The sequence below is a fragment of the Pangasianodon hypophthalmus genome, chromosome 19 (assembly GCF_027358585.1).
Source record: "Pangasianodon hypophthalmus isolate fPanHyp1 chromosome 19, fPanHyp1.pri, whole genome shotgun sequence".
NCBI lineage: Eukaryota > Metazoa > Chordata > Actinopteri > Siluriformes > Pangasiidae > Pangasianodon > Pangasianodon hypophthalmus.
The window spans coordinates 2387815-2415598 of NC_069728.1; the positions used below are offsets into that span (position 1 = coordinate 2387815).

General features: G+C 39.7%; 1 protein-coding gene across 1 annotated transcript; it reads left to right on the forward strand.

Moving 5' to 3' along the window:
• Positions 1-1945: 1945 nt before the first annotated feature.
• On the forward strand, positions 1946-27210 carry ptchd4 (patched domain containing 4). The gene is made up of 3 exons (XM_026946831.3): positions 1946-2781; positions 14136-14616; positions 23046-27210. Exons 1-3 carry the CDS (start codon positions 2224-2226, stop codon positions 24695-24697), a joined length of 2691 nt encoding a protein of 896 aa, XP_026802632.1. The 5' UTR covers positions 1946-2223; the 3' UTR covers positions 24698-27210.
• Positions 27211-27784: the final 574 nt, after the last annotated feature.

A 27784-nucleotide genomic window follows, 5' to 3' on the forward strand; every position in this document is an offset into this window, starting at 1 on the left:
TGACAGGAAGGCTACGGAAACTCAAATAACCACTCTTTACAACTAGTGAGCAGAAAAGCATCTCAGAACGCACAACACACTGAAGCTTGAGATGGATGAGCAGCAACAGCAGAAGACCACATTGTGTTCCACTCAGAGACTACAGTGAGCACAGGCTCCCTCTAATCAGACATGGTAATGGACTTTTTCCAGTCTTCAACTGTCCAGTTTACTGCATTTTTTCCCCCACTATATGTTGTTTGATGTGAACATTAACTGAAGCTGTATCTTCATGATCTTATGCTTTGTGCTGCTGCCACATGATTGGCTGACTGGATAATTACATGAATGATTAGGTGTACAGGTGTTCCTAATAAAGTAGTCGGTGAGTTTGTGCGTTTTTACATACAACACCTGAATTCAGATATCTACAGTTTTTGAATTTCCAATTGGTAAAAGCTTTCTTGCTATTAACAAGTTGAAAAAAATCCCCTAACATATGATACATTTCTAAAAATCCTCAAGGTGTTGACTGTCTACATGTGAAGGGGAAAGAAATGCTTATATCATACTGTGGCTTACCCTTTGGTTAAGACTGACCATTTCTCAATGACATGTTGGGTAATTTGGGACATCATGTTTGGGAATTTGGGACACACTTTTTCGTCCGTTCAGGCCTTTACTTTCATCATCAATGACACATTTAAAATGTTATTGAGGATACTTATTCATGGAATCATAAGTCAAATTTCAATAACAGGACTTTTCCAATTCATCATCACCATATTCTAATATTATAATATTGTAAAAGTGACTACATATTAATATGTAGGCCTAAGTAATATTCTATAATTTATTTCTCACAGCAACAACAATCTTCAAAAATATTCAATATTTTCCAATGTCATTATCAATCTTGTGTAAAATTCTGTACAAACAGAGTGAAGTAAAAATCACAGTTAAAAAAAAACAACACTAAGTGACACTAAGGGTGCACACAGTGAAAATATCTTCATACTATGCAGTAGGTCTGAGTAACATACTGTACAGTCTGCCTTATTTCCTGCTTATTAAGATCGTAGATAAAAACACCATTTAATGCACATAAAATCCATCAGTGCATCATTTTGTGCAACCATAGCAACCATAGTTGTGGGGTGTTTCATGCATCCCTTCACTTTTCCTCTTTTTACTGAACCGTACTGGACATCATGAAAATGATTAAATTATAAACATAAGTACATGATTTGAACTACCTTATTATTGTATATATATACATCAGAAATATGTGTAATATATTAGTCACGACAATTTTACAACCTTAATAGCCAAAGCATATGTCACTGTTCCTACCTCAAGCTTTCTGGGTCAACTTCCTGTTGATGCTGATGGAAATAAGATGTTATTTCTGTCAAACAGTTACACACTCCCTGGGCTTAGGAACATAATCTGACCTATGTTTGCTTGTGGTAATTCTCTATGTACCTGTCCAGTTTACCTTCATGGCCCAAAGCTGCAAACTCAACTCAGCAGAAAACTTTCAGTTATCTTTCACTGCATATGTTATCACTGGAATGATTCACTATCAACTCAAAGTGAACAGTGTATTTAATCTTGGGCTTTAACTACACATCAGACCACAGTATTGTATATTAATAATCTCAGGATCTCAAGAGAAAGAGTGGGTTAATTCAAACATTTAGCTGGTCATATTTATTCAGTTCAAGCTCATATCACAGCCAAGTAATCAAGAGCTCTGCAGCATTTGCTTCTCGTTCATCCGGAGCAGAAAAGAGCAAAAAACCTGGCCTGGGTGTTTTCGATGACTGGATGGAGAAACTCTGCCTAAAATAACCTGCCTTGCCTCTGTGGAGCTCACTACATAGTTGCAGTGAAGCACATCAATCCGTCGATGCTGGAGCTGGAGTGAGGAATAATGCAGCGCACACACTGCTGTAACCAGAGCGAGATTAACGCGGATCGGGTGGAGGAGGAGGAGGCATGTCTTGAGCAGAAACTAAAAAAAGCACACGCACACACACACACACACACACTCACACGCACGCACGCACACACACACACACACACACACGCACGAGCACACAGAGGGTAGCCGATCAATAATCTGGTTTTTTGCAAACCGCAGCATGGGAGCGCGTGTCACATGCACTTGCTAGGCAAAAGCAGCAGAGGAGGAGGTGGTGGAGGAGGAGAAAGAGGAGGAGGTGGTGGAGGAGGAGGTGGATGATGCTGCGGCAAGCGATCTACGGCGCGCTCAAAGCCTCGTTCTACTGGCTCGGCTTGTTCGTGAGCCGGCACCCGGTGTTCTTCCTGACCGTGCCCGCGGTCCTCACGGCGCTGCTGGGCGGCGCGGCGCTGCGTGGATTCGCGCCCGAGGCTGACCTGGAGCGGCTGCTCGCGCCCGCGCACAGCCTCGCCAAGGTCGAGCGGCGCCTCGCCGACAGCCTCTTCCCGGTGGAGCGCTCCAAGCACCGCCTCTACTCGGACCTGCACACGCCGGGCCGCTACGGCCGCCTCATCTTGCTCGCGAAGCGCGGCGCCAACGTGCTCGAGCTGGCCGAGCAGGTGCTGCGCGTGCACCGGCACGTGCTGGAGCTGCGCGTCGCGCATCGCGGCTTCAACTACACGTTCGCGCACCTCTGCGTGCTCGACGGCCAGCGCGAGCCCCGCCGATGCGTCCTCGATGATATAATCGCGATCTTCGAGGACATCCGCGAGGCCATTCTGAACAACAACACGTTCGCTAAAGTGCCAGTGAGCTACCCGAACACCACGTTAAGGGTAAGAGGGGTGTCGCTTTTCCTTCACAGTGCGCGCGGCGTGTCATGTGCTCGTACCTTAATACTCAATAAACACTAACGTATCAATATTATCGGGCTACTAATGAGCTACTTGCACTGTGCACGTGCGACATGCTAATGACTGCACTCTGCAATAGGCCAAATTCATTCTACTTTATTACTCTCTCATCTGTGGCACTTCCACACGTTTACATAATCTGTGCATATGTTATATGTTATATGATTTATGCAGACACACATTCTAGCCGTGAGACTGGGGTCTCCTGGTGCAACTGGCGAATAAAGATTACTGCTGCTGATGGATCAAACTGCCGCGCGCGCGCGCGTGTGTGTGTGTGTGTGTGTGTTTATGGGAACACGCTAATGCTAAAGCAGCGTGAACGCTATGTAACAATGAAACTGCAGTACAGCAGCAGCCTATGAAACGAAGACTGTAGTGACGTTACCGCTACCGCAGCTAGTGGGGAAACCCTCGGAATGATGAACACATACCTCTCCTGCTGGTGTGCTCCCTTATCCTGTGTCCATGTTATGAATCAACTGCATAGACCTGCATTGCACACAAGCTTAGTGGACGTGTGTGTGTGTGTGTGTGTGTGGCTTTGTTTTGCTGTAGCAGTGCTGCTGCTGGTGATTTTCATTACAACCTTCTCGGCTTTTAATGAACGCAGGCTACAGTTTAGGATTCATGTGTCCTCAGTGTGCATTTGATCATTTTCATCTGCAAAACCACAGTCAAAGTCAATTTTTTTTGTCTGTGCATGCACGACTACACAAATGCATCTAGTATAGCAAGGGTATAATGCACAAAACTACGGTTAGTGATGCACATGAACAATGGACACATCACAGCGAAACCTGTGAATGGAGCATTGCAACATAGAACAAAACGCTTCCAGATGGTAGAATCTGAGAAATCAAGTCAGAGATCATTTATTTATTTCCGCACCTCTAGGCCATGTTAATGTGCTTAAACCTTTTCAGCTGCACATGTTGGATCTGGTTTTTTTGTATGTGTTCTTTAACTTTAAACTTTCCTATTATCCTGCTGGGTTTTTAAACACATACCCAGTCGAGTGACTCTCTCTGACCCTGAAAGCTTTTATCAGTTGTTGATGAAGGGAGTCTTTTTTGTGCCTCTTGTTTAAACTCGTGCAAACAGTGAAGTGTCTTCCTGGAAGTCTTCAAAGTGCAAAAGGGACTTTTTGCTTCAGGTGGCAACAGTTTTTGCCTGAAGTTATGAAATGGCAGAAAATGTTTGACTACTTCAACTAATCACCACAGTTTACGATACTATCATGAAATCATGTTTTTAAAAATTCTTAAAAACCCCTGCTAGAGCTGGTCTTTTTTTTTTTGGCAGCATTTTTCCTTGGCAGGAATCACTGTGATCACACTGATCATTTAACATGATAATATAGTATATACTGAAGATCATATTTCTACCACAGCGCTGTTTGAATTCTTGAATCTGACTGGTCAGAAGGTGTTTATTCATTTTCTATGACAGTAGTGCTGGCTATACGTCAAATCACAGGGTTTTATGTTAACACACTCATTTTAATACTTAATCAGTTCTATAGTAACAACTCATTCACAGGGACTTATATAGTGGAGGCTCTGCATAATCTAAGACTAATAATAAACTGATTAGAAAAAACCCTGACTTTATTTAAGCTATTATTAAGCTTTCTGTAAGGAGAAGTTGACAATCTGCATTTTTTCAAGTTCAAGTAGGTTTTCTTGCCATTCCTTTCATCACATACAGATGTGACTTTAGGAATGTATGCTTGTGTGTGTGAGACCAATAAAATTTGAATTTGCTAAAATTAACATGAGGCATGAGACGTCATAACACAGTGACAGACAGTGCAAAAGTTAATAAATACAATAAATACAGACAAGAGACTAGACTATACAATAGATAATACAGTATACAAGCTATACACTAGGCTTGTTTGATGTAGTAGTATTATTGTCCTTACATGGTATTACACTTCCATGATATTCAGTGATATTTATGCTGATTATATTAACTGACAACCTTTACTCTTTTTGCGCAGGAGCTATTTAAACATCAGAGTACACTAGTACGCGTTATCATTCAAAAATGTGCCAAAAAGTGGTCTTTTTCTCCCCAGTGAATCTGGAATTATCTGCACTATATTAACCGTCACTTCCTGGAAGCGCTCACTTTCTGCAAAGGGAAATACAGAGTTCACTGGTCACTGCAGATGCTCAGAAACTTTGAGCAGCATCAACAGTGAAATTATCAGCCATGTGGACATTAGAGAGCTGATTTGTAGAAGGATTATATTGAAAATCTACTGCAATTTTTTTTTAAAATAATTTTTTAAAATTGTTTACTGCGCATTACTGTAGAATCACCTAAAAATCCACCATCCAGCAGAGTTTCGTGATTGCTGCTGCCAGCAAACCGTTCCTGTTCCTGCACAGCTGATAATATTATTACACCCTCCCCTACTCTCCTTAAACCTGAAATGGTGCAAAAGCTCATCTTCCTGTCTTTTTTTTTTAGGCCATCGGTTCCGGACGATTACTTTGTTTATCTTACAATATTTTAAAATGGAAAGGGGAAAAAAAAAATCTGTATCTCACAAGCCTACTATACAGTAAACATTAGGCACTACAAGAAACCAAGACTGTTGCACAGTAGTAGTGAGAATATAAACTCTGCTTTTTTTTGTAATTAAATTAAAGAGAGAGAAAACAAGAGAAGCTGGTGAGGGAATAGCTGTCTATGTTATAACATGATAACTGGAACTCACTTGTCTTAGAAATGTTCCACAACATTGCATGTAAATGTAAACAGTTAAAAGTACACTGTTTTGTTAGTCAATAAATTTAAAAAGAATAATTGATGTGAAATTGCTGTGGTATAAGACGAATACAACAGAACATGCAGTTATTGGAAAATAAGCAACTTTGCTTATTGTATAAACCCTAATTATCACCACATACCTAGTATCCGGCTAGATAATATTCAGTTCAGACTTGATGTTGTGATAATGCCATTCCTGTAGAGAAATCACTACGCTTACCAGTGAGGAAATATTGTAAAAATAAAGATAAAAATATCTTTGATCATTCATTCATTCATTCATTCACTCCATAACCTTTGTACATGATGAATACAATAATTCACAGTTCTTCACATTCTTGTAGCAGCATATCTTGTTGTTTGATAGATGCAGAATGTTAACCAAGTTTGCATGATGCAGTTTGAGATACAGGTTTCAGTTTGAGTGAAAAGGAGATTATGTAAAGTCATTGTGCTGTGACTTCATTATCACTATATCATAAAAAAGAGGGAAGATAAACATTGTTTATACTCAGACACTAAGTATTCGCTTGCCTTCTAGCTGAATACCAAATCCCACATACTAATTTGTTTTAATCAGTGATCACTTTAATAGGAACACCTGTACACAAGTCAAGTGGATGTTTTTATTGTCATTGCTCTATATAGCTTGTATACATTGGAACGAAATGTCTTTTCTCCAGGACCATGGTGCAACACATAACAATACACAACAGTACATAAAGTGCAAATACGCAACAGTATAAGACGAGTACAGAACAATAAATACACAGGACATAGGGCTGTAAACTGTAAACTATTGGCAGGTTAGCAGCAATACGTATAGTGTTCCATAAATGTCCGGTGCAGCTTTGTAAAGTGCAGGTGTGCAGTGGTACTGAGTCATACTGGGTAAGGTGTTTGACTAGCCCAGGTGAGCGCTGGGAGGCAGCAGGGTGTTGAGTAATCTGACTGCCTTTGGGAAGAAACAGTTGTGGAGTTTACATTCATTCATTTCAATTCAATTCAGTTTTATTTGTATAGCACTCTTAACAATGGACATTGTCACAAAGCAAATTGACAGAAATATATAAAGTCCAGATATAAATTTTAAATGTATAAATTTATCCCTAATGAGCAAGCCTGAGGTGTTGGTGTTGAGGAAAAACTCCCTGAGACGAAATAAGGAAGAAACCTTGAGAGGAACCAGACTCAAAAGGGAACCCATCCTCATCTGAGTGACACCCGATAGTGTAATTATAAATAAATCCACTCTATAACTGTGTACTATATAGTCAAAAAGGGCAATTGTGTAAAGAGGAACTTATGAGCAACTTATGAATATAAGCATCAGAGTCATTTCTGAATTCATTATAGTTTTAACTTAAAGTCTACTGTGTTGATGTTATCAACTGTTCAATAATGGAGACTTGAGTGCAAAACTGTTCGTAGCAATTGCAGTCCTAAGGTTATCCAAGGAAGAACATCTACAGCCATCTTCATGGATTTTAAGTGGCACCATCCACAGTAATCCCATGGTGATCTTTAGGCTGTCCATGTGGGACCATCCTCAGCAGTAGTGAGTGATTTTCAGATGATGAGAACTCCAACCAGAAGTCTGATCAGGATGGATTAGGCAGTTCGGGAGAGCAGAAGGAGTCAGAATCACTGGCATCTCTGGAGTAGGGCTGCAGGATATTAAAGAAACGTGATATCCTGTTAAATAATGCGATATGTGATATGTGGTACAATAAGTGTGTAAAATATATATATATATATATATATATATATATATATATATATTTTTTTTTTGTTTGTTTGTTTTTTGTTTTTTTTTTTTAAAAACTGAAAATAACAATCAAAATACGTTTCATGTTCTTTTGAGGAAAAGAAAGCATTCTCTGCTATCTGTGTCACCCTAAAACTTTGACTTTTGTTAACTTTGTGGAGTATTAAAATCATTCAGTTATTGCAAGCCCTTGCAATATGCATAGTGCAATATTTACCTTTGTGATATTTTGATAATTTCGATATATTGTGCAGCCCTACTCTGGAGTAGCATGTGTAGCTCAGCAGACGGGATGGGGGGCGGGGAAAGGGGTTGAGAGGGGGTTAAAGAAAATGTACATAGTGTGCAGAATGCAAGCAGGGACTCCAGCAAAACTAGCTGTGACAGCATAACTAAAAGGGAGAGCCAGAAAGTAACACAGACACAAGGGGGTCCTGGGCAACTGCATCTTTACCTTAAAAAAAAAACAAAACTATTAACAAAGGTCTTGACTAAACAAATATGTTATTGGCCTATAACCCTGAGACTGTATCTGAGTCCTGAACACTAATTGGAAGGCTGTTCCATAACTGTGGGGCTTTGTAAGAGAAAAATTATCCAACCAGCCGATCATGTGTCACCAGCACAATGCATAAAATCTGCTCTCTGCCTCAAAGTTTGAAGTGTTGTGCATTCGCAGATGCTTTTCTGCTCGCCACAGTTGTAAATAATGGTTATTTGAGTGACCGTAGCTTTCTTGTCAGCTCGAACCGGTCTGGCCATTCGCCTCAGTCCTCTCTCATCATCAAGGCGTTTCCATCTGCAGAACTGCAGCTCACTGGGTGATTTTTAATTCTTACATCATATACTCAAACAGCCTGGCACCAACAACCATGCCACAGTCAAAGTCACTGACCGCCACTTTTTTGCTTGATGTGAACATAAACTGAAAGTCTTCACCTCTATCTGTATGATTTTCTGCATTGTGCTGCTGCCACATGATTGGCTGAGTAGATAATTGCATGAATGAGCAGGTGTACAGGTGTCCTATTAAAGTGGTTGATAAGTGTATTTGGTTATTAATTTTTATATCATTGCATAAATATTACAACTAAATATTAATAATTAAATGACTAAAACGCATAAACTTTGGAAACAATGAACTCTTGTACCTAGAGCAAAGTCCCATAACATTAAATCAGTGGCCATCCTCAGGGCCATTATACCGTTAGCCATTCTTACCCTGAAGTATTTGTTAAGCGACACTGCTGTGCACATTTTGACCTAAAAAGAGTCTGATGACTTAAATTAGTAGACCTTTGTCACATATTATGATAGTGAACAAGCAAACTGATGTACAGACCATATGGCACACTCAAAGTCGCCTTTTCTTGTTGCTGTGCTTTTTGATTTTTTTTTCAATATCAAGGATAAGCTGTTAATGAATGTAGGGTTGCACTTGTTCACGTGTCGTTTAGATGACAGCAGCACTTTCCTCCCTTAACATAGTGATAGACATCATAAACACAGGTCAGTCATTGCAAATAGATTCATCGTATTATATCTTAACATGGATATACATTGCACAGGTTGTTCTGTTGTTCTTTGCAAGTCGTCAATAAAATGAAAACGATACATTCGGTCAGAATAGTTGCCATGGTTACAAATTTGACTGAACATGTATCTGCAATATGAGTTTTACGTATATAAATTATAAGTGAGAAATAAACATGGGTGCAAGTGGGGGTTGCTTTGAACATACATTAAAGGGTAATTGAATTCAACTGAATTATATTAAAAGGTAAGTAAACTAAGAGATATATCTGATTTATTTGGATGATGGACAGTGATCAGAAATAAAATTTTCTGGGACAGGAGCAGTGCTAACAAGCACTTAAAGAGCCTTCTCCTAGCTCCAGCATAATGCCAGCAGTGATGCATGGAGCACACAGGCTATGAAAATATGGCTGACTATTCATTATCCTAGTTTTGACACAGCAGAGAGTGAAGCGAGCAACAGACACGGCTAGAAAGAGAAAGGTAAGGTAACTTTTGTTGCAGTGTCACAGCAGGAAGAAGTGAGCAGAAGGCTCAGCTGCTCAGCCCCCTGGATCAGGCAGATTGACAGCCTTCAGAAAGTTAGAATGGAGAGGAGTCTGAAGCGGGCATGTGACAAATGTTAGCAGCAAAGCAACAGTGCAGTGAACTACAGATTTCAGCGGAGCTTAGTACTGCTGCCTCGCGTACAAAAACTGACCCTGAAGTAGTGATGAGCCCAGGCTGAGAGTGCTACTAGGCCACCATTGGAGTGTTCTCATGATCAGAGCATATTGCTGGAGTGCAGCTCAGCAGCAGCAGGGAATGTGCTGTAGGCTGATATTAAAGCTGCCTTAATGAAACTGAAACTTAATCTTCTAGTCAGGATAGCTGGCGTTTTGGAGTCGGACTTTGTGCAGCCAAACCACTTCCATACTACTGACAGACGGTGGGGTCCACTAGTCAAAATGCTTCTATTTTGCATTCTTTTTTAATTTAATACAATTTTCTTTACTTTATATTATTGACAACTTGAGTGAAAAGTAGAATCCTTGAAATATTTACATGAATTTCAGAGTTTCTTAGTATGTGGTACATCCCCTTTTTGCTTTAATGACAGTGTGCACACGAGCTGGCATGGACTCCTCAAGTTTGTGCAAAACCTTACGATCCATTTTAGATCAAATACATCGGAGTGTCGTCTGAACACACGCTTCAACAGAAGAGATTAGACATGAGGAAAATCTGACCTTTTGTATAAAGTAGTTAACATGGTCAATAGTACAGAATCTTGAATATTAAATATTTAAATTAACATTTCCTTTCTTTGTTTTAAATATTTCAAAATTCTACAACCTTCTATTTATTTCTCGCTTTAAATAAATAAATAAAAAAATCCCAGACTTTCAGTGTGGTCTCAGTCTTTCAGACCCCACTATATAGAATAATTTATGAACTAATTTGTCCTCAGTGTCAGCAAGGAGCCTACTCTCTGTACTCTTAGCCATGTCTGCTTCTTGTTATGCGTCACAAGCACAAGCGACTTATGCTTAAGTGCCTACTAGGGTTCCACTGTAAGCTGCCAAGAAGCACTGGGTTTAACTTGGAAAAGCAAGAGCACACAGAAAAATCTATGAGCACAAACTGGATAAACACTTATTAATTTGGGCAGTTGTCATCAAACATTAATTTGAAACATTTCAGAACAACTGCTCCCAAAACACAGAAATGAGCTGGTCATTCTGGCTTTTTTCAGATGTTATTTTCCAGCTTCCTTAATACTTTAGTAAAATGATTAATACATGTTGGAGACTTTTTCATTGCCTCACTGCTGCATTATTTTCTTAAAACAATTTGTCTACCTTGTTGCATAAGTTGTCGTAATTCATAAATTATTTCCATCTATTAGTACTTACCAACTTGGCATGTCTTTTCAGCATGCAAAATATTAAACTGTTAATTTTAATACTGACCACCTGGTGCACTCCAGAATTTTACAGCGACATTATAAAACCTGCTGTGTTTGCACCCGCAACAAAAGTGAATGGCAGAAAGCCTTTGGTTTTTAACTGTGTTGTCTGGCTACAGCATATTCCTTGTCATTCAATGTTCTGTTTAGATGTGAGGCAATGATGTAGTATAATAAATAAGTTGTAATAGCAATGTTTAATATAATGTGCAACATTACATTATGTAAAAGCAATGTGCTCCCGTGTTAAGGGATTTTCACACTGGAGTGGACAATTGCTTGTCCATATTTATTTTCGATGAATGGCTGTGAACGGGCAAAGCAGACTCAACCCAGAGAGAACAAAAATTAATTAAAAAAAAAAAAAACTTTTGAGGTTGTGACATGAACATCGCATCAGCATTGGCCAAAATTACTTAGTGCAAACTTAGGCTAAGTAGGCAAACTTTGTTGCTACAGAAGTTAAAATAAATGTATGATGTGAGACACAAGTAATTTTTCACCTACTATATAAAAAGCTGTGACTTTCATCCATGAAGCAGAAAGAGAAGGGCGAAGCAGAGGGCATATACCCTGTGAAAATCAACTAAAATGCTGAAAAAAAAACCCAAGCTCAGAAAGAATTAACCCAACTGAGACAAATTCAGTTTTTTTTTTTTCAGTGAATTGGTTGCCGATAACTAGAGCATATGTTCCCAACACTGGTCCTGGGGTACACCCTGTCCTTTACATTTAGTTTTTTCCTGCTCTAACACACCTACTTCAATTAACCCTTTCTTGCACTACACTGGTGTGAAATCGACTTATTTTCAATCAGGATAAATAAATTAATTATTTTATCGCCACAAGTCTGTTATAAGATTGGTCAGGACACTGTTGGGTTTCTGTGTGTAGAGTATCATGACTCAGGTGAGCAGGATGATGGGAAAAGGGAGGGTTGTGAGCTGCCTGCTGGGCAAACAATTCACACCTCTCCACAATAACACTGGTACAGGAATAAAATGAACAGAATAAAGCTTTTTGATAGTAAATCATGGTATACGGTAACTGCCACAATAAAATTAACATTTAAATCTAGCAGGCTAGTTAGCTGATTAGTCGAATCAGATATGTTGGGAGCAGTGAAAACACTTACATGTGCATGGAAGGGGGTAATCCAGGACCAGGTTTGGGACCCTATTACCTAATAGGCAGATCACCTGGCTGAGTTCTTTTCAACAAGTATTTAAACAACCAAACAAACAAACAAACAAAAGGAGGTGGAATCCACTCCATTTGGGATCTAAGGTGCCTTCTTAGATAAAACTGCAGTTCCGTACACTGATCATACTGGATGCAATTAATGTGGAATTCAGGTGATTACTTTCACAACAGTTCTGACACCCAGGATATTTGCAAAGTGTGTGTAAGATTCCTTAGAGTCCCTGTAAAGCCAGGGTCTGTGTGTGTTCCCTCATCTCGATTGGCTGCTGTGCAGACAGTACCAGTAGCAGGCAGGCGATAAACCAGACAAAGCTCCTGATCTCAAGTGTGCAAATACTAAGCCTAAAAGTTAATATATGCACTTTCTATATCTGGCTGGAATGCTGGTATTGGCAACCCCCGACACCTCAGACCATTTCAGTGTTGGCTCAAAGCTCAATGTCTGTCAGCCATATCAGTTTATGCCATTATGCATTGGTGCACAGTTGTCCAAATCTACAACTGTATGCTTTCCATCACTGTGAATTATACTGCAGTGCATCCGACATATTGTGCAAGAAGGGTGTTGAATAGCCTTATTCGGGCAGGACAGGCCATGGTTCCACCTATTGTTATTGCTAATGTGCCCACTACCTGTTAGAATTGACATGCTGTCCAAAATACTTGGTTCACTCAGACCATATACCTTTAATTTATCGGTCTGGCCACTGTGAGTGACCCCAGCACACTGGCATGTAGGCAACAGGTTAGACACACTCTTATGAGTATGCATGGTTCAAGCTTCTTGATGGTTGTATGCAAGCAAGGGAAACTTTTTTTTTACTATTTCACCATGGACCCTTTATCTTGCACTGTGAATTATGGTGTTTTTTCCCAGATTCGTCATTTCTTTCTGAGTCTGCGTGTGTGATAGCATTGTCTCTGCATGAGTTTCTTGTGGACAGTAGTGCATAAACATAGTCAAAACCTTTCTTAAAAAGGAAACATCTTCGCCACCACAGACAGTGGTAGTCCTTCAGTAAGGATATCATGCTAAGCAGTTTGTTAAAACTTGCTATTTGAACCAATGGAAGAAGCCAAGGTAAAAAGAAAATATCTTAAAACATCTTTCTTGCTGGCCATCAACCGGATGAGTCTGTGAACTGCTTTTGTTATTGGTGAGCAGGCAATGACTGTGTTGGAGTCTAGAGTTCAGACTCAGCATTCCTGCCAAAGGTATTGCCACAGTGTGTTAATAAATCTATCAATCTGTGTGCACTTCCAGGTAAGAATGTGCCTAGGTCAGCACTGTGTCCAGTGTGGCCTCTCAATGGAAGTGACCGCTAGCTGGCTGGTTTCTATGCTTGGGGAGAACCAAAAAGGGGCTCTATTATCTGAAAACAATTTGGGTTTACATGAAAACGTGGGTTTACATGAATGGCATGATATAGCAGGCAATTTTTATAGGCTACCCACATGACGTCACAGTCACAAGGTGATGATTAGTTTGTACTTTGTACTTGAAGACAAGGACACAGGACTGCTCCACTTCTTTGTTCTGGTGGTCCTTAACTCACTTGTAGAACCACGGATACATACATAACCTTTCAGGCTGCAATGTTTAAGTTGAGTTTTTAGTTTTGTAGCCAACCCTTGGCAACTGTTTTTTTTTTAGTACTTGGCAAGATACTTTGCTTTACTATGCTAATTATTTTGTTGGCTAGTAGCTTGTTAGCAAGCCATATACAGTAGTTAGCACTTTTGCAAGGAATCGCTGCATGTATAAAATAATCTCTTCAGTTCACCAATAAAATTGCTTCAATTCTATTGTGTTTGCAAGCAGGGTTGAGTGCATTTTGACTGAAAAGTCTGCTCTACGTTATACCCTCCTCCCTATCTGCCAAAAGTGGCCATTTGAGTAATGTAGCTGGTATACAGTTCAGCTGATATGCAATCCTGACTGGACGTTAACATCAGTGTATAAAAACAGTATTGGAGCATGGGTGGGGTGAATTCTGAGACAGTCAATATGATTGTACCTTTTTTTTTTCTTTCCAGGATGGCCGAGTGGCATTTATCGGACACCAGCTGGGCAGTGTTGTGCTGGCATCACATGGGCGTGAGAGGCATGTCAAGTCGGCACGAGCTGTCCAGATCACTTACTACCTACGTCGGCTGGCTCCCACAGTGCAGGATGCTATTGCTGAAAAATGGGAGAGCGAGTTTGGCAAGATGGTGCAACATTTAGCAACAGCCAGCCCTGACCTGCATGTGCAGGCATTAACATCGTTTGGTCTGTGGCGTGACTTTCATGCTACAGGTGCACTGGCGAAGGGCGAGGTGCTGGTGGGCCTGGTGCTGGTGCTACTGGCTGCCACCATCTCCAGCTCTATGCGCGACTGTCTCCGTGGTAAGCCCTTCCTGGGGCTGCTCGGTGTGCTCACTGTCTGCAGCGCCAATGTCACCGCTGCTGGCATCTTTTTCATCTCGCATGGCAAGTTCAACTCCACACTGCTCGGTATCCCCTTCTTTGCGATGGGTATGTGTTCCTTGTTGCATGTGATTGTGCTAATTTCTATAAATGTCTTCTCAAAAAGTCACCTTTGTGGGCTTTTGTTTGTTCCTGTAAATAAAACAGATAAAAACACTTTGACAATATTTTTTCCATAGAGTATATAAAATATGGCTAACTTTAGGCCCTGTTTACATCTCGCATTAACATGTGATTGGATCACTCGAATGGTAGTCATTAACACCTGGCCTTTTCATGTATCTTGAATGGATCTTGAACATTTTACATTTACACTTATAACAGTCAGTAGGTGGCCTTATCAAGCCAAGTCAAGTCAAGTGAGTTTTTATTGTCACTGCTCTATATAGTTTGTATACATTGGAACGAAATGTTTCTTCAGAACCATGGTGCAACACAGAACAGTGCGCGAGACTACATAAAGTGCAAATACACAACAGTGTCAGACGAGTGCAGGACAATAAACACACAGAACAGGACAATAAATACACAGAACATGGGCTGTAAACTGTAAACTATTGTGTGATGTAGCAGCACAAGTGTAGCAGCAATATTGGCAGCAAAAACAAGATCCATAATATAAAAGTGTCCGGTGCAGCTTTGTAAAGTGCAGGTGTGCAGTGGTACTGAGTCATACTGGGTAAGGTGTTTGACTAGCCCAGGTGAGCGTTGGGAAGCAGCAGGGTGGTGAGTAATCTGACTGCCTCAGGGAAGAAGCTGTTGCTGGTGGTGGCACAGATGCTCCTGTACCTTCTGCCAGATGGCAGGAGGGTGAAGAGTCCATGAGAGGGGTGAGAGGGTTCCTCCACTATACTGGTGGCTTTGTTGATGCAGTGGTTGTTGAATGAGGTTTCGATGGTGGGTAGAAAGACTCTGATGATCTTTTCAGCTGTTCTCACAATTCGCTGTAGGGTCTTGTGGTTAGAGGCTGTGCAGTTCCTGTACCACATGGTGAGACAGCTGGTCAGGACGATCTCTATCATCCCTCTGTAGAAAGCGGTGAGGAGCAGGGAATTTGGCTGTCTTCAGCCTCTGCAGGAAGTGACAAACAATAGCTTGAGACCACGTCGGCATTCCTGCACCATTCATTGTTTATGTAAACACACAGACCACCACCATGAGTCTTACCAGACAGTGCTGCTATCCTGTTGGCGCGATGTGCGGTTGGCCCAGCTAGCTGTTACTTGCCCAGAGTACCCACTGAAAGCTTTACAAATACTGTGAGTGGCAGACTGTGTGGCATTTTGTGCAGCTTTTGCTCAGCTAAACTTTTCTTGTGCTTTCATCTAACAGAAAGCTCTTAACTGAATAGAGGAAATTCAAAAACAAAGCAAAATGTGAGCTACAGATACAATTTTAGTTATCGCATAGCAGAAGCACATGTATGCGCTGTCATTGTTCGGACATACAGTATCCCTCACACACATGCAGCTCTCACACTCACACACAGCTCTAATCAAATTGACCACGAGTGCACAAGGCTGTAACATTACCATTGTAGGTAGTGTTAAAGTTCTTTTTTGTTTTGTATGAATCTCTTACATTATTGAAGTGACATATCTCATTAAGTTATATACATTTCATATAGTTTGTAGCTGGAGCCCTTTTTAAATCTGATGGCAAGAGGAAGAGATCTAAGTAACTTTTTAAGGCTTCATTATTGGGGCATGGAAGCTTCAGTCACAAAGACCCACCTCGCCGTGTTTCAGTATGAAAAGGGACTAAAGTGATGTGCATTCAGATCCACAGTATAGACGTCAGTAAATAGGGCTGGAATTCACAGTCACATCACAGTCACATTCACATTCAGTGACTGTGATGTTCATGCATTAGTGTAATATGTAAGGAACAAAAGAAATGTTCTTCAGATGAGTGAAAATGTCACTGCAAGACCTGATCAGACTGTCAGCAAGAGCAGTCGTGTAATGACTGCATGTCGGTGAGAGGGGTGGGTAATACTGGAGTTACTTTCATTCAAATGAATGCTGAGTGCCTATTTTTAGATCCACTTTGAGGCTGCTTCACTTCTTGGCAGCAGAAGTAGAGATGAATTGCTTTCAGTGGACAAAAACAGGAAGGTAAATCAGGTAGATTTTGTATTCCCTACTTCATCTCAGTCTACGCAAAATGTTTAGCACTATATCTAATTACACTCACCAGCCACTTTAATAGGAACACCTGAACTCTTGCTCATTCATGCAATTATTCACTCAGCCAGTCATCGCAATGCATACAATCATGCAGATCCAGGTCAAGAGCTTCACTTAATGTTCACATAAAACATCAGAATGTGGAAAAAAAAACTGATCTCATTGACTCATTGACCGTGGATGTTGGATGTTGGAGCCTGGCTGGTTTGAGTATCTCTGAAACTCATTAGGTGATTAAATATCTCCTTTTCTTTTAATTGGGTTTTAATTTTGTGAGCATGAAAGGTTTCCTAAATTTATCTGAGACATTAACCATATGTATCTCCGCTCTGAGCACAAGTTGCAGAAGTCCATCCCTGCCACATGATTGGCTGATTGGATAAAGGCGTGAATGAGCAGCAGTACTTGTATTCATTTTAAAGTAGCCAGTGAGGGTATAGTGTATATAAGAATTCAGAAAGGAACTGTTGTGCATTATAGATGTAGTAAACAGGACCTTTGTGGACAAAGGACAGACGTCCATCTGCATTCTTCAACGGCTGCACAGTTGATGACTGGGCGTGTTCAGGAAATATTCAAACCCCTTTGCTTTTTGCATATTTTATTGTATTGTAGATTATATTGTAAGAAGTGGTGTCATGTATGGAGTCTGATGGGACAAAACGTAACTCTTAGCTGGGATAGTATGAAATCATGCTGACCTAATAAGGTTGCCATGGTGGTGATGCTTCAAACAATACACACAGTACACACAGGCTTTTGTGCGGTTGTGCTCATACTAAACCTGGGCTAGCAAATTCGTTGGGCGAGTCAACTTCATTTGATCTCATACAGCATGCACAATAAACATAATAGACTGTCCAATGCAGACATTTATACAATATTTATTGCAAGAATGAGCAAGCCAGAGGTGACAGTGGCCAGGAAAAACTCCCTTGAATACCATTTTAGTCAAAATTATGATATAAATAATGAAATGAGTAAAGGCAGAAATAAATATATAAATGACAATAAACAAATAATACCGTACTCATTGTAAATGTTATCACAACATACTAATTTTCACAATCGTTACATTTCAGCTCATTTTTATTTCAGAATGAGACTTTTATTTCATTCTGTTGTAATCTGTCAGTCAACACCAGCGGGGAGGAGTCAGAGAAGATCTGACACATTCAGGCCAAAGGAACAGCACACCAAATAAAATCATCACATATCCTGCATTATTTTCCAGCTGAATCCCGGGGAAAGTGAAGGCTACGTGAATATATGGCTGAGAAGACTATTTCTGAACTTCTCAGAGAGGCTGCAAACCATTTTTCCGGCATTCCTCCACCTCAAAGACTGTTGCAACAGCAGCCTGTCGCTGCCAAAGTCTTCCATACGATCTTCCACAGTGCTCAGTCAGTATTAAACGAATGACAACTGCATCATCAGTGTCTATATCCACTTATCAGCCTAGACAGTGGTGGCTGCATAGTGCTGATATTAGATGGGAGGCTAAAATCTAATATCTGTCAATAACTGACAATGAAATTACATCACAAGGTCTTATTGATGGCATAATAATACTACTGGAGCAAAGTATTAAGCACACACACACATACACACACACACACAAAGGGATGATTAGAGTAAATAATCCACTTATTTAAATAATCATAAAACAATCATGAATAAGCTTCTTACTGTTTATGTTCATTACACCCATTACACATTACAAATCTTCAATGCAGGTCAAAATAGCATCAGCTGTTAAATCATGTGTATCTGTTTGATCAGCTAAAGAAAGCGTCACATTCGGTGCTCACGCGTGGTTCCATCTGATAGCTAGCACACACTGATTTGTCACACACTTCACCAGTCTTGTGCTAGAGACGCTCCGCCCGCTCCAGGAGAAAATAATCGATAGCAAAGGATTAGCAAATCATCCGACTAAGTTCAGCCCCATTTGTGTTGATTGACAGATTACACCAGAATGAAATAAGTGTGTCATTATGAAATAAATGTCATATTTTTAGAAAAATACAATGTTGACGTAAGATCTAGTTTGAAATAAAAAATGTACTGAAATGTGACAGTGTTATTATGAAAATGAATATGATGAAAATCTTTATAGTGAATTCAGTATTATTTATTGTTTGACTTATTTGTATATTTATTGCTGCACCTACTCATTTTATTATTTATATCATGTGCATATTTATTTAATTAATTTGGACTAAAACAACATTCCATAATGACAGAAACACTGAGAACCAGGTGCAAAAGGGAACTCATCGTCTTCTAGATGACACTGGATAGTGGGATTTTAATCATTACAGTATACAGTCATGTAAAGAAAAGGCTTACAGTACTGAACGTGTTGAAGGAACACTAAATGTTTGATGTGGCGCTATAATGAATTGAAGTAAAGGAATAAATATGGGAGTTTTTGTAATCAGAGCAGTGAAATTATCCACTAAAGGTGAGTCAAAGGCATAAGGCGTTTTTGGGAAGTCTCTAGTATATCCAGGTGAGATTATCCACAGCATCAGGAGGTGAGTCATAAATGCAGATAGCTCCAAGACAGGAGCCGAGTGATGCACTGACTAAAACTCAGTAATATTCAGTGGTGCACTGAATCTTTTATTTCAGAGGCATTAAATGTAGCAGAGAGAGACAGGGTGCATTTTCTTACCTAAGGAAGTCACAGCGGTGGAGGACAGGAAGTGAAGGGAAAAGAAAGAGACATGTCTTGCTGAGACAGTGGCTATTTATACCATGAAAGATTTACCCCCAGACCGAGAACCATGAGCAATGAAAGTGATCCTTTCCTGTATGTCTAAGGGAGGAGGAATAGCTCTGGTCAGCATGATACAGCACAGTGAAGGTGTGCTGGAGACCAGCATGGCACAAAGAAGCCAAAATTAATTTTTATTAATTCCAATTAATTAATAATACAATGATTAGCAATTCTTGATAGTACATTATTAAAATCTACATTTTACTTAAAAATTTTATTTGCACCAAGAGCAGGAGTGAAGGAACAGTTAGAAACTTCTGAGTGCCCACAGCAGGAGAATGTGTGTCAGGATCTGGCATCGGGTTCATGTGCAGCTCAACATACAGAACTGACTGTTAGATATGAGAGGAGTGTGTAATTGCTTACAAGGGTGTAAAAGTGCACACAGAAATTTTGGCAGGTCTAGTTGACAGCATAACTAAAAAGGTCACACAGGCATAAGTCCACCAGCGCCTGACCACATCATTTCAGATGGGTGAAGGATGTTGGCCTTCAACAGCCCAGTGTACCACAACTCTCTATGTCCTTCCAGTGTTTGTGTTCTGGATTTTTGGCAATGGCCCTTGTTCACATTCTCATGGTCAAAGCAGGAGGTTAGTCATTACATAGCTTTGAGCTGAAGAAGCAGAAGGACGAGACCATCAGGATGAATCAGACAGGTCCAGAGGTTGAGGAGAGCCACAGCAGGAGAAAGGTGTCAGGCTCTGGCCCCGACATCACATCAGGCAGCAGGAGAACATGTGCAGCTCGAAGAACAGATTATTAGGTATACTAAGAGCATACGGTGGCCTGAAGGGGTGTGTAGGGGGTGGGTCTAGCTATGACAGCATAACTAAATAGGAGAGCCAGAATGTAACACAGGCATGACCCGGAGACATCAGCATCCCTGCGAGCATATCAAAACCACCGTCCAATTCAGTTCAGTTCACTTTTATTTGTATAGCACTTTTAACAATAGACACTGTCGCAAAGCAGATTTATAGAAATTGGGATGTATATTTATATTTTATATATGGTGGCACCCAGGGACATAAAATGCCCACTCCACCATCAACAAACTTGAGTGATCACCTGACTGAGGGGGGTGACAGCATTAAAGCATCCCAATGTACTCTATATGCTCATGAACCCCTGATCCGTATTCTGATCCTAAGACATAGGTTCTCAGCCTTGGGGTCACCTGAGATGCAGATGGGGTTACTTTTTTTTTTTTTAAACCAACTGTTATTTATAATAAGTTCTATGCATTATAATATAAACTGTCATATTGGTATTATTAAAATTTCATTAGCCTTCATTCAGTTTGCAGCTCCCCTTAAGCTCATTTTACATCAGACTGCAGCAGCACCACATCCAACATGCTGTAATGTTAATCCAAGTAGCCTTTACACTGGACACTGGCAGCATGCATAAAGCTAATTAAAATAAAAAAGCTTTTTTTATTTTTTGCATGCACAGTCATGGTTTTGAGCTACTGCTAATAACCAGTCAATTTGCTTAGTAAGTAAATTTGTAATTAAATTATTGTAATGGAGCAAATGGCTTACGCAAGTGACCGCTAGTTACCATAATATTAGCTAGCAATGTTACATGATTACCTACCTTTGCGTTACTAGCCATCTTATATCTAGTTACATGGGTGAGGAGCAACATTTAATATATAGACACAAACACTGCTCTCATCAGCTGGATTATAATGATGAATATTGTCTTCAATAAAGTCTTCAATGTTTATTGTTTTTTTCTACTGAGACAGCGTAGAAAAAGCGGAAAGGAAATCCGCAAATTCCTGAAGAAATTCAATTCAGTACTAAATAGTGAGAAGGACGGCAAAAAAATTTTGTGGATAAATCAAAATTATTGCTGACTCATCACCCACTCATCTGGCTGTGATGGCTCTAATGATGGACTTAGGGGCTTACTGTCTCGGCCTAAGGCACCCAGAACATCCTCAACTCAATCTATACCACTGTCAGTATAACTTTTCCTCTCTACCATCCGAAAGCGCACATCTAATGCTACAATCTTCTCCGTCAGACTGACTATTGGTCTACACTATTACAAAGATAACATTACCACTAATGAAAGGAATAATAGCTAAGCACTGTGCACCCAAGAACTGAATAAAGTCAAGGTAGGTCATGCTGAAATAGTGAGGATGTTACGTTTAATGTTTGAGGACGAATGATGGGGAAATCTAATGGGAGTTGCTGTCCCTAAAGAAAACAATTTGTTGAAAAAATGTAGAAGCAGGAGAAAAAAGAAGAAAGAAAATTCCTTGGTCTCAGTACAGATTTTGATAGTTCACAATATTCTTCTAACTAGAAGTAAGATGCCTGGTTATGCAGAAGAAGAAGAACATACATACATTGCCACACATACATTACAGCACAGTGAAATTCTTCTCTTTGAATATCCCAGCTTGTTAGGAAGCTGGGTTCAGAGCGCAGGGTCAGCCATGATAAGGTGCCCCTGGAGCAGATAGGGTTAAAGGCCTTCAGTAACCTAGAGCCTTAACCACTGAGCCACCACTGCCCATGTAGTAACTCTCGGTGGCCTTTCAGTTATATCACGAGCAGCCGTCAAAGACCTTGGTGTGATTAATCACACACCTTGGTGGTCTCTTGTTTGAAGCTCATATTACCAGGTTAGCTTTTTTAATCTCAGAAAGATTGCTAAACTTAGAAATGTAATGATATTACATAATGCAGAAAAATTTGTTCGTGCATTTATTACCTCTAGGTTGGACTACTGTAATGGATTGCTGTCTGGATGTTCCAGTAGGTGCATAAACAAACTCCTTACTAGAATAAGTCCTTACTAGAACCAGAAAGTTTAACCCTTTTACCCCATTTTATTCACACTAAGTTGGCTCCCAGTAAAATACTACCAATGACATTTAAAGCTTTGAACTGTCTTATGATCCAGAGTGACTGTTTTGAATAAAAAATGCAGGCTCTATATCAGTTCTGTGCAAATCTGTGCAGTCCCTGCAAAGCCCCCAAGTTACGAGACTGCCTTCCAATTAGTGAAAACCCATTTGTTTAGTCAGGCAATTTGTTAAATTGCTTTTCTCTTAGGTACTGGCACAGAACTGGGTGTTTCATGGATATAGAAAGATGCTGTCGCTCACCCTTTCTCACATGATCACTCAGGTTTGTTGACAGTGGAGTGGTGGGACTTTAAGTTCCAGGGTGCCCTAATGCCTTTGTTACTTTCTGGCACTCCCTTTTAGTTATGCTGTCATAACTAGACCTGCCAGAGCCCCTGATTGCACTCCCATCACAACAAACACTTTTAGACCACTGTGTTAAGGTATACCTCATGATCTGTTCTGTCTATCAAGCTGTACATGCAATCCTGCTGTCATGTCAAGAAGGCTTAAAAAATTATATAAACAAAGTCATTGATGAAGACAGCATTTTAACAGTTCACAGAATCTGTCGAAATTTAAATCACTCTTTGAATATTTAAATACCTTAAATGTTCGTGTTTCTTCATAGGGCATGGAACCAAAGGAGTGTTTGAGCTCCTGGCTGGCTGGAGAAGAACCCGAGAGAGTCTGCCCTTCAAAGAGCGAGTGGCAGATGCCTTTGCTGATGTGATGGTATGCTACACCATGACAAGTTCATTGTATATCATCACGTTTGGCATGGGCGCCAGTCCTTTCACCAACATCGAGTCCGTGAAGGTGTTCTGTCAGAGCATGTGTGTGGCCATCCTGGTAAATTACTTCTACGTCTTTTCTTTTTATGGCTCCTGCCTGGTGTTTGCTGGCCAACTTGAGCAGAACCGCTACCACAGCGTTTTCTGCTGCAAAATCCCCTCAGTAGAATACCTGGACCGCCAGCCCACATGGTTCAAGACCATGATGAGTGATGGCCATGATCTCTCCACACACCATGACAGTATGCCCTACCAGAATCACTTTATTCAGCACTTTCTGAGGGAGCATTACACAGAGTGGATTACTAACACATATGTCAAGCCCTTTGTGGTCATTCTCTACCTGATTTATGCCTCGTTTTCATTCATGGGATGTTTACAAATCAGTGATGGCTACAATATAGTGAATTTATTAGCCAGCAATTCACCCAGTGTGTCATTTGCCCTGACCCAGCAGAAATTGTTCAGCAACTATAGCCCAGTGATAGGATTCTACATCTATGAGCCCATTGAATACTGGAACTCCACAGTACAGGAGCACCTCAAGACACTAGGGCAGGGTTTCAATAAGATTTCATGGATTGATAATTACTTTAATTATTTGAAGGTCACAAATGTCAGTGCATCAACCAAAAGTGATTTCATAAATATTCTCAAGACTTCATTTCTAAGGAGACCAGAGTATCAGCACTTCACAGAAGACATCATTTTCTCAAAAAATGGGGATGAGTATGACATCATTGCATCCAGGATGTACTTGGTAGCCAGAACCACAGAGAAGACAAGGGAGGAGGTGGTGGAGCTGCTTGAGAGACTCAGACCCCTCTCTCTTATAAACAGCATCAAGTTCATTGTCTTCAACCCCACCTTTGTGTTCATGGACCGCTACAGTTCCTCGGTTGTCTCCCCAATTCTAACATCAGGTTTCAGTGTCCTGACCATCCTAATCCTCACTTTCTTCCTTGTCATTAACCCCTTAGGGAACTTCTGGTTGATTTTGACCGTCACCTCTGTGGAGCTGGGTGTCCTAGGCCTCATGACACTCTGGAATGTAGATATGGACAGTATCTCTATCCTGTGCCTTATTTATACTCTCAACTTTGCCATGGATCACTGTGCCCCTCACCTCTACACATTTGTACTGGCCACCGAGCACACCAGGACTCAATGCATCAAGATTTCGCTCGAAGAGCATGGGGCAGCCATTTTACAGAATGCCTCATGCTTTGTGATTGGGATAATGCCCCTGCTCTTTGTGCCTTCCAACCTGACCTACACACTGTTCAAGTGCTCGTTACTCACCACAGGATGTACAGTGCTGCACTGTTTCATCATCCTCCCAGTGTTCTTGACTTTTTTCCCTCCCTCCAAGAAAAGGCACAAGAAAAAGAAACGGGCAAAGAGGAAAGAACGGGAGCGGGAGCGGGAGAGGGAGGAGATTGAGTGCATCGAAGTCAGAGATAACCCTGACCATGTGACCAGTGTCTGAGATGTTTGTGTGAGTGTAACAGGGAATGTCCCGTCCAGTAGGACGAAATTACATGTAGCATTTCACAGGTCATGGGGGTCAAAGTGGATCCACCTTTTCAAGTGGGATGACCCTCAACAACTCCACTAATCATCCAGACTAGTACATAGCATCTGCCTGCTTCTGTTGCCAGGTCACCTGTTATTTGGGTAAGACAAAAATTGGAAGTCTGGGAAGTAAAGCCTGCAGTTCATGTTAAAATTATCGCACGAGCTGCTAAAAAATGGGGAGTTATTTCTGAGAGTAGATAGAGAGAGTAGTACTAATACTATTAAGTATTAAATTGTCCAAAATTGTAGCCTATGTCCTAAATGTGGCCAGAAATCAATATGTTTATAAATGAAAGGCTGAAAATAATATATTTAAGATTACTGAAAATCCTGTGTGCTGAATATGTATTTTTATTAGACAAAATGTATAGACTTGGAATTCAGTAATTATCGTCCTGGTTATCAAATATGTGCAAAAGCTAATGAGCAAGCTTTCATAAATGTAGCATGACTTTAAGTTTATTGAATAGTTGAGCAGAGCAGATGTTATACACTGTCCATTCTACACAAATGAACAGGAAGGTACAATTTCATGACACTACATTGGAACAAGATGTCCTTTGTAATTTGTCTATGTTTCCATCCCTTTTGCAGCATACTGAAGGTGTAATACAAGAACCAACAAGCATGTGCTGAGAATTAACCAAATGTTTCAAGTCATTTTATATGTCCAGAATAGTAGCTGAATTTATGTGGATAAATGGACATTACAATAGACATGGTAGTGACATTGAAAGTGGCAGTGAAAGAATTTTTCCAAATTATTACCAATTACAGTCAGCAGCAGCCTTTGTTTATTCACCCACATTAACATTCTGCTTTTTTTCCTTTCTTTTTTTAATAAAGTGACTTACTAGTAAGACAGTATACAGTCCAAGCATCTATCTTAAAGAGCTGTCAGCAATGCCAGTGTTATAGAATTAGATACGCACCAGTTGACAAGAACAATGTGCAAAATAGCTGTAGGAAGAACACAGGCTGCAGGAACTAAACACAGTAGTTGGAATAATTGCTAGAACATAGAGAACAATGAATATTAGGTACATAAGCAGTCCGTCAACTAAAACAATACAATATTAAAAATAATACATAACAATAAAAATAGTGTAGTATGAGCAAATTCCTATGGGCTATATTACAACAATAAAAAAGGTACAATACATACCCTGCCATTACGAAAATATTATGTTATCAGGCTTAATTTTTTATCATTGCCTAATATAAATATTATGGTCCTTTGATTTTTAACAACATATTTTAAAGGAAAATTCCATCAGATACAACTAATGAGCTAATCTAACTTATGACAGGTAGTTTAATATTAGTCAGCCATTAGTTCAACCTCAATTTTAGAATAGCATAAAACATATATTTAAAGTTGACTGAGTATTTTAGGAGCTAGTATTTAATTTATCCTCGTTTGTGAAAGCCATGGGTAAATAATGTTGTCTATGGCAATATGCTGGGCAAAATAAAATGCTAGCTATCTGCTACAAAAAAAAACTTTGAAATATTGGTGAATCTTCTCCTGTTAAACATTGGATTTGCTATGTTGATTGTCAACTATTTGTATTAGATTTTTATTTGTGAAAACTAGCATGTGTGATTATTGCCAGAGATTGTTGCCAGTGTTAGATCCATTTGCTATTACTGCTCCAGTCAAGGGTGCAATCGTGAAGGTATTGACGAATTATTCCAAAGAAAGATAACTGCAAGAGAGCTACATTTACCAGTGTTTTACGCATCATGGTCTCAGGATTGTAAATCTGGAAGAATTCACCTGATTCAGCTCACATTAAAATTTTACAAATAGTTAAGGTTAGGGCATGGTCAGCAGGTGTGTCTTTTATTCTTACAGTCTTAATTTGTATGTAATTCAACATCACCTTAGTAACTCATTAGAATTCCTGCTTTCTGTGAGAACACGTTGAGACAGGCAGACTATGTGGACCAAAAAGTTGAAAGTGAGCATGAATATATAGCAATTGCAGAACAATACATCAAATACAACACTAACCCCATATTGAAGCAGTGGTGGCTTATTGAAGAGGATGTGTATGGTTTCCCAGAATGTCAGGCATTGAACACCTTGTGTAAATGAACACCATGTTCATCTGACCAGCCGTTAAAGCAAATGGAGGTCTTGATGTGTAACTAATGATGGCATCACTATGTAATTTTTATGTAGGAAGAGGGCATGCCAATGAAGTAGGCTATATAAAGAAAAGAAATGCATTAAATCATATACTTCCCAAGAATGACTGTCTACGCATGTAATGTATGTATGCATGTATTTAGTTAGTGTGCATTTTTGTTTGTTTTTACATTTTGAGAAATGTTGCAACAGTATGCTTTTTTTTTTTAAATCAATATCATCTTGTTAGTAACTTGTTATCTGTGTTGTACTAATGACCAGAAAAGTGTGTGTGTATATATATATATATATATATATATATATATATATATATATATATATATATATATATATATATATATATATATATACATACATACACACACACACAAACAAATTGTATAGGATTTTATAGTTTTTTTAAGAAATGAAAAGTGAAAGATTTTTTCTATCTAAATCTCTTAATATAAAAAATGCAATAAAAGTCAAAAATAAAAGCTGAGTAGGTCAGTAATAAATTATGGAATGTCAACTGCATTCTCAATCATTTCTTTCCACACACATGCTAAATGTCAAATATTATTGCAACTTCTCACCTGCGCACATGCTGGACTACATGAACACTATCTGGAGCTATTCGTTTAGGTGATCATATTCATCTTTTGATCTCAAACCCAAACATCTTCAGTGTATAGCAAAAACAAAACAATTATACGCTGATCAGCCATAACATTAAAACCACACTGCAAAAATGGTTGAGGAACGGTTTGAGGAACATGACAAAGAGTTCGAAGTGTTGATTTGGCCTCCAAATTCCCCAGATCTCAATCAGTCCATTCCATGGAGGCCCGACCTCAACTTACA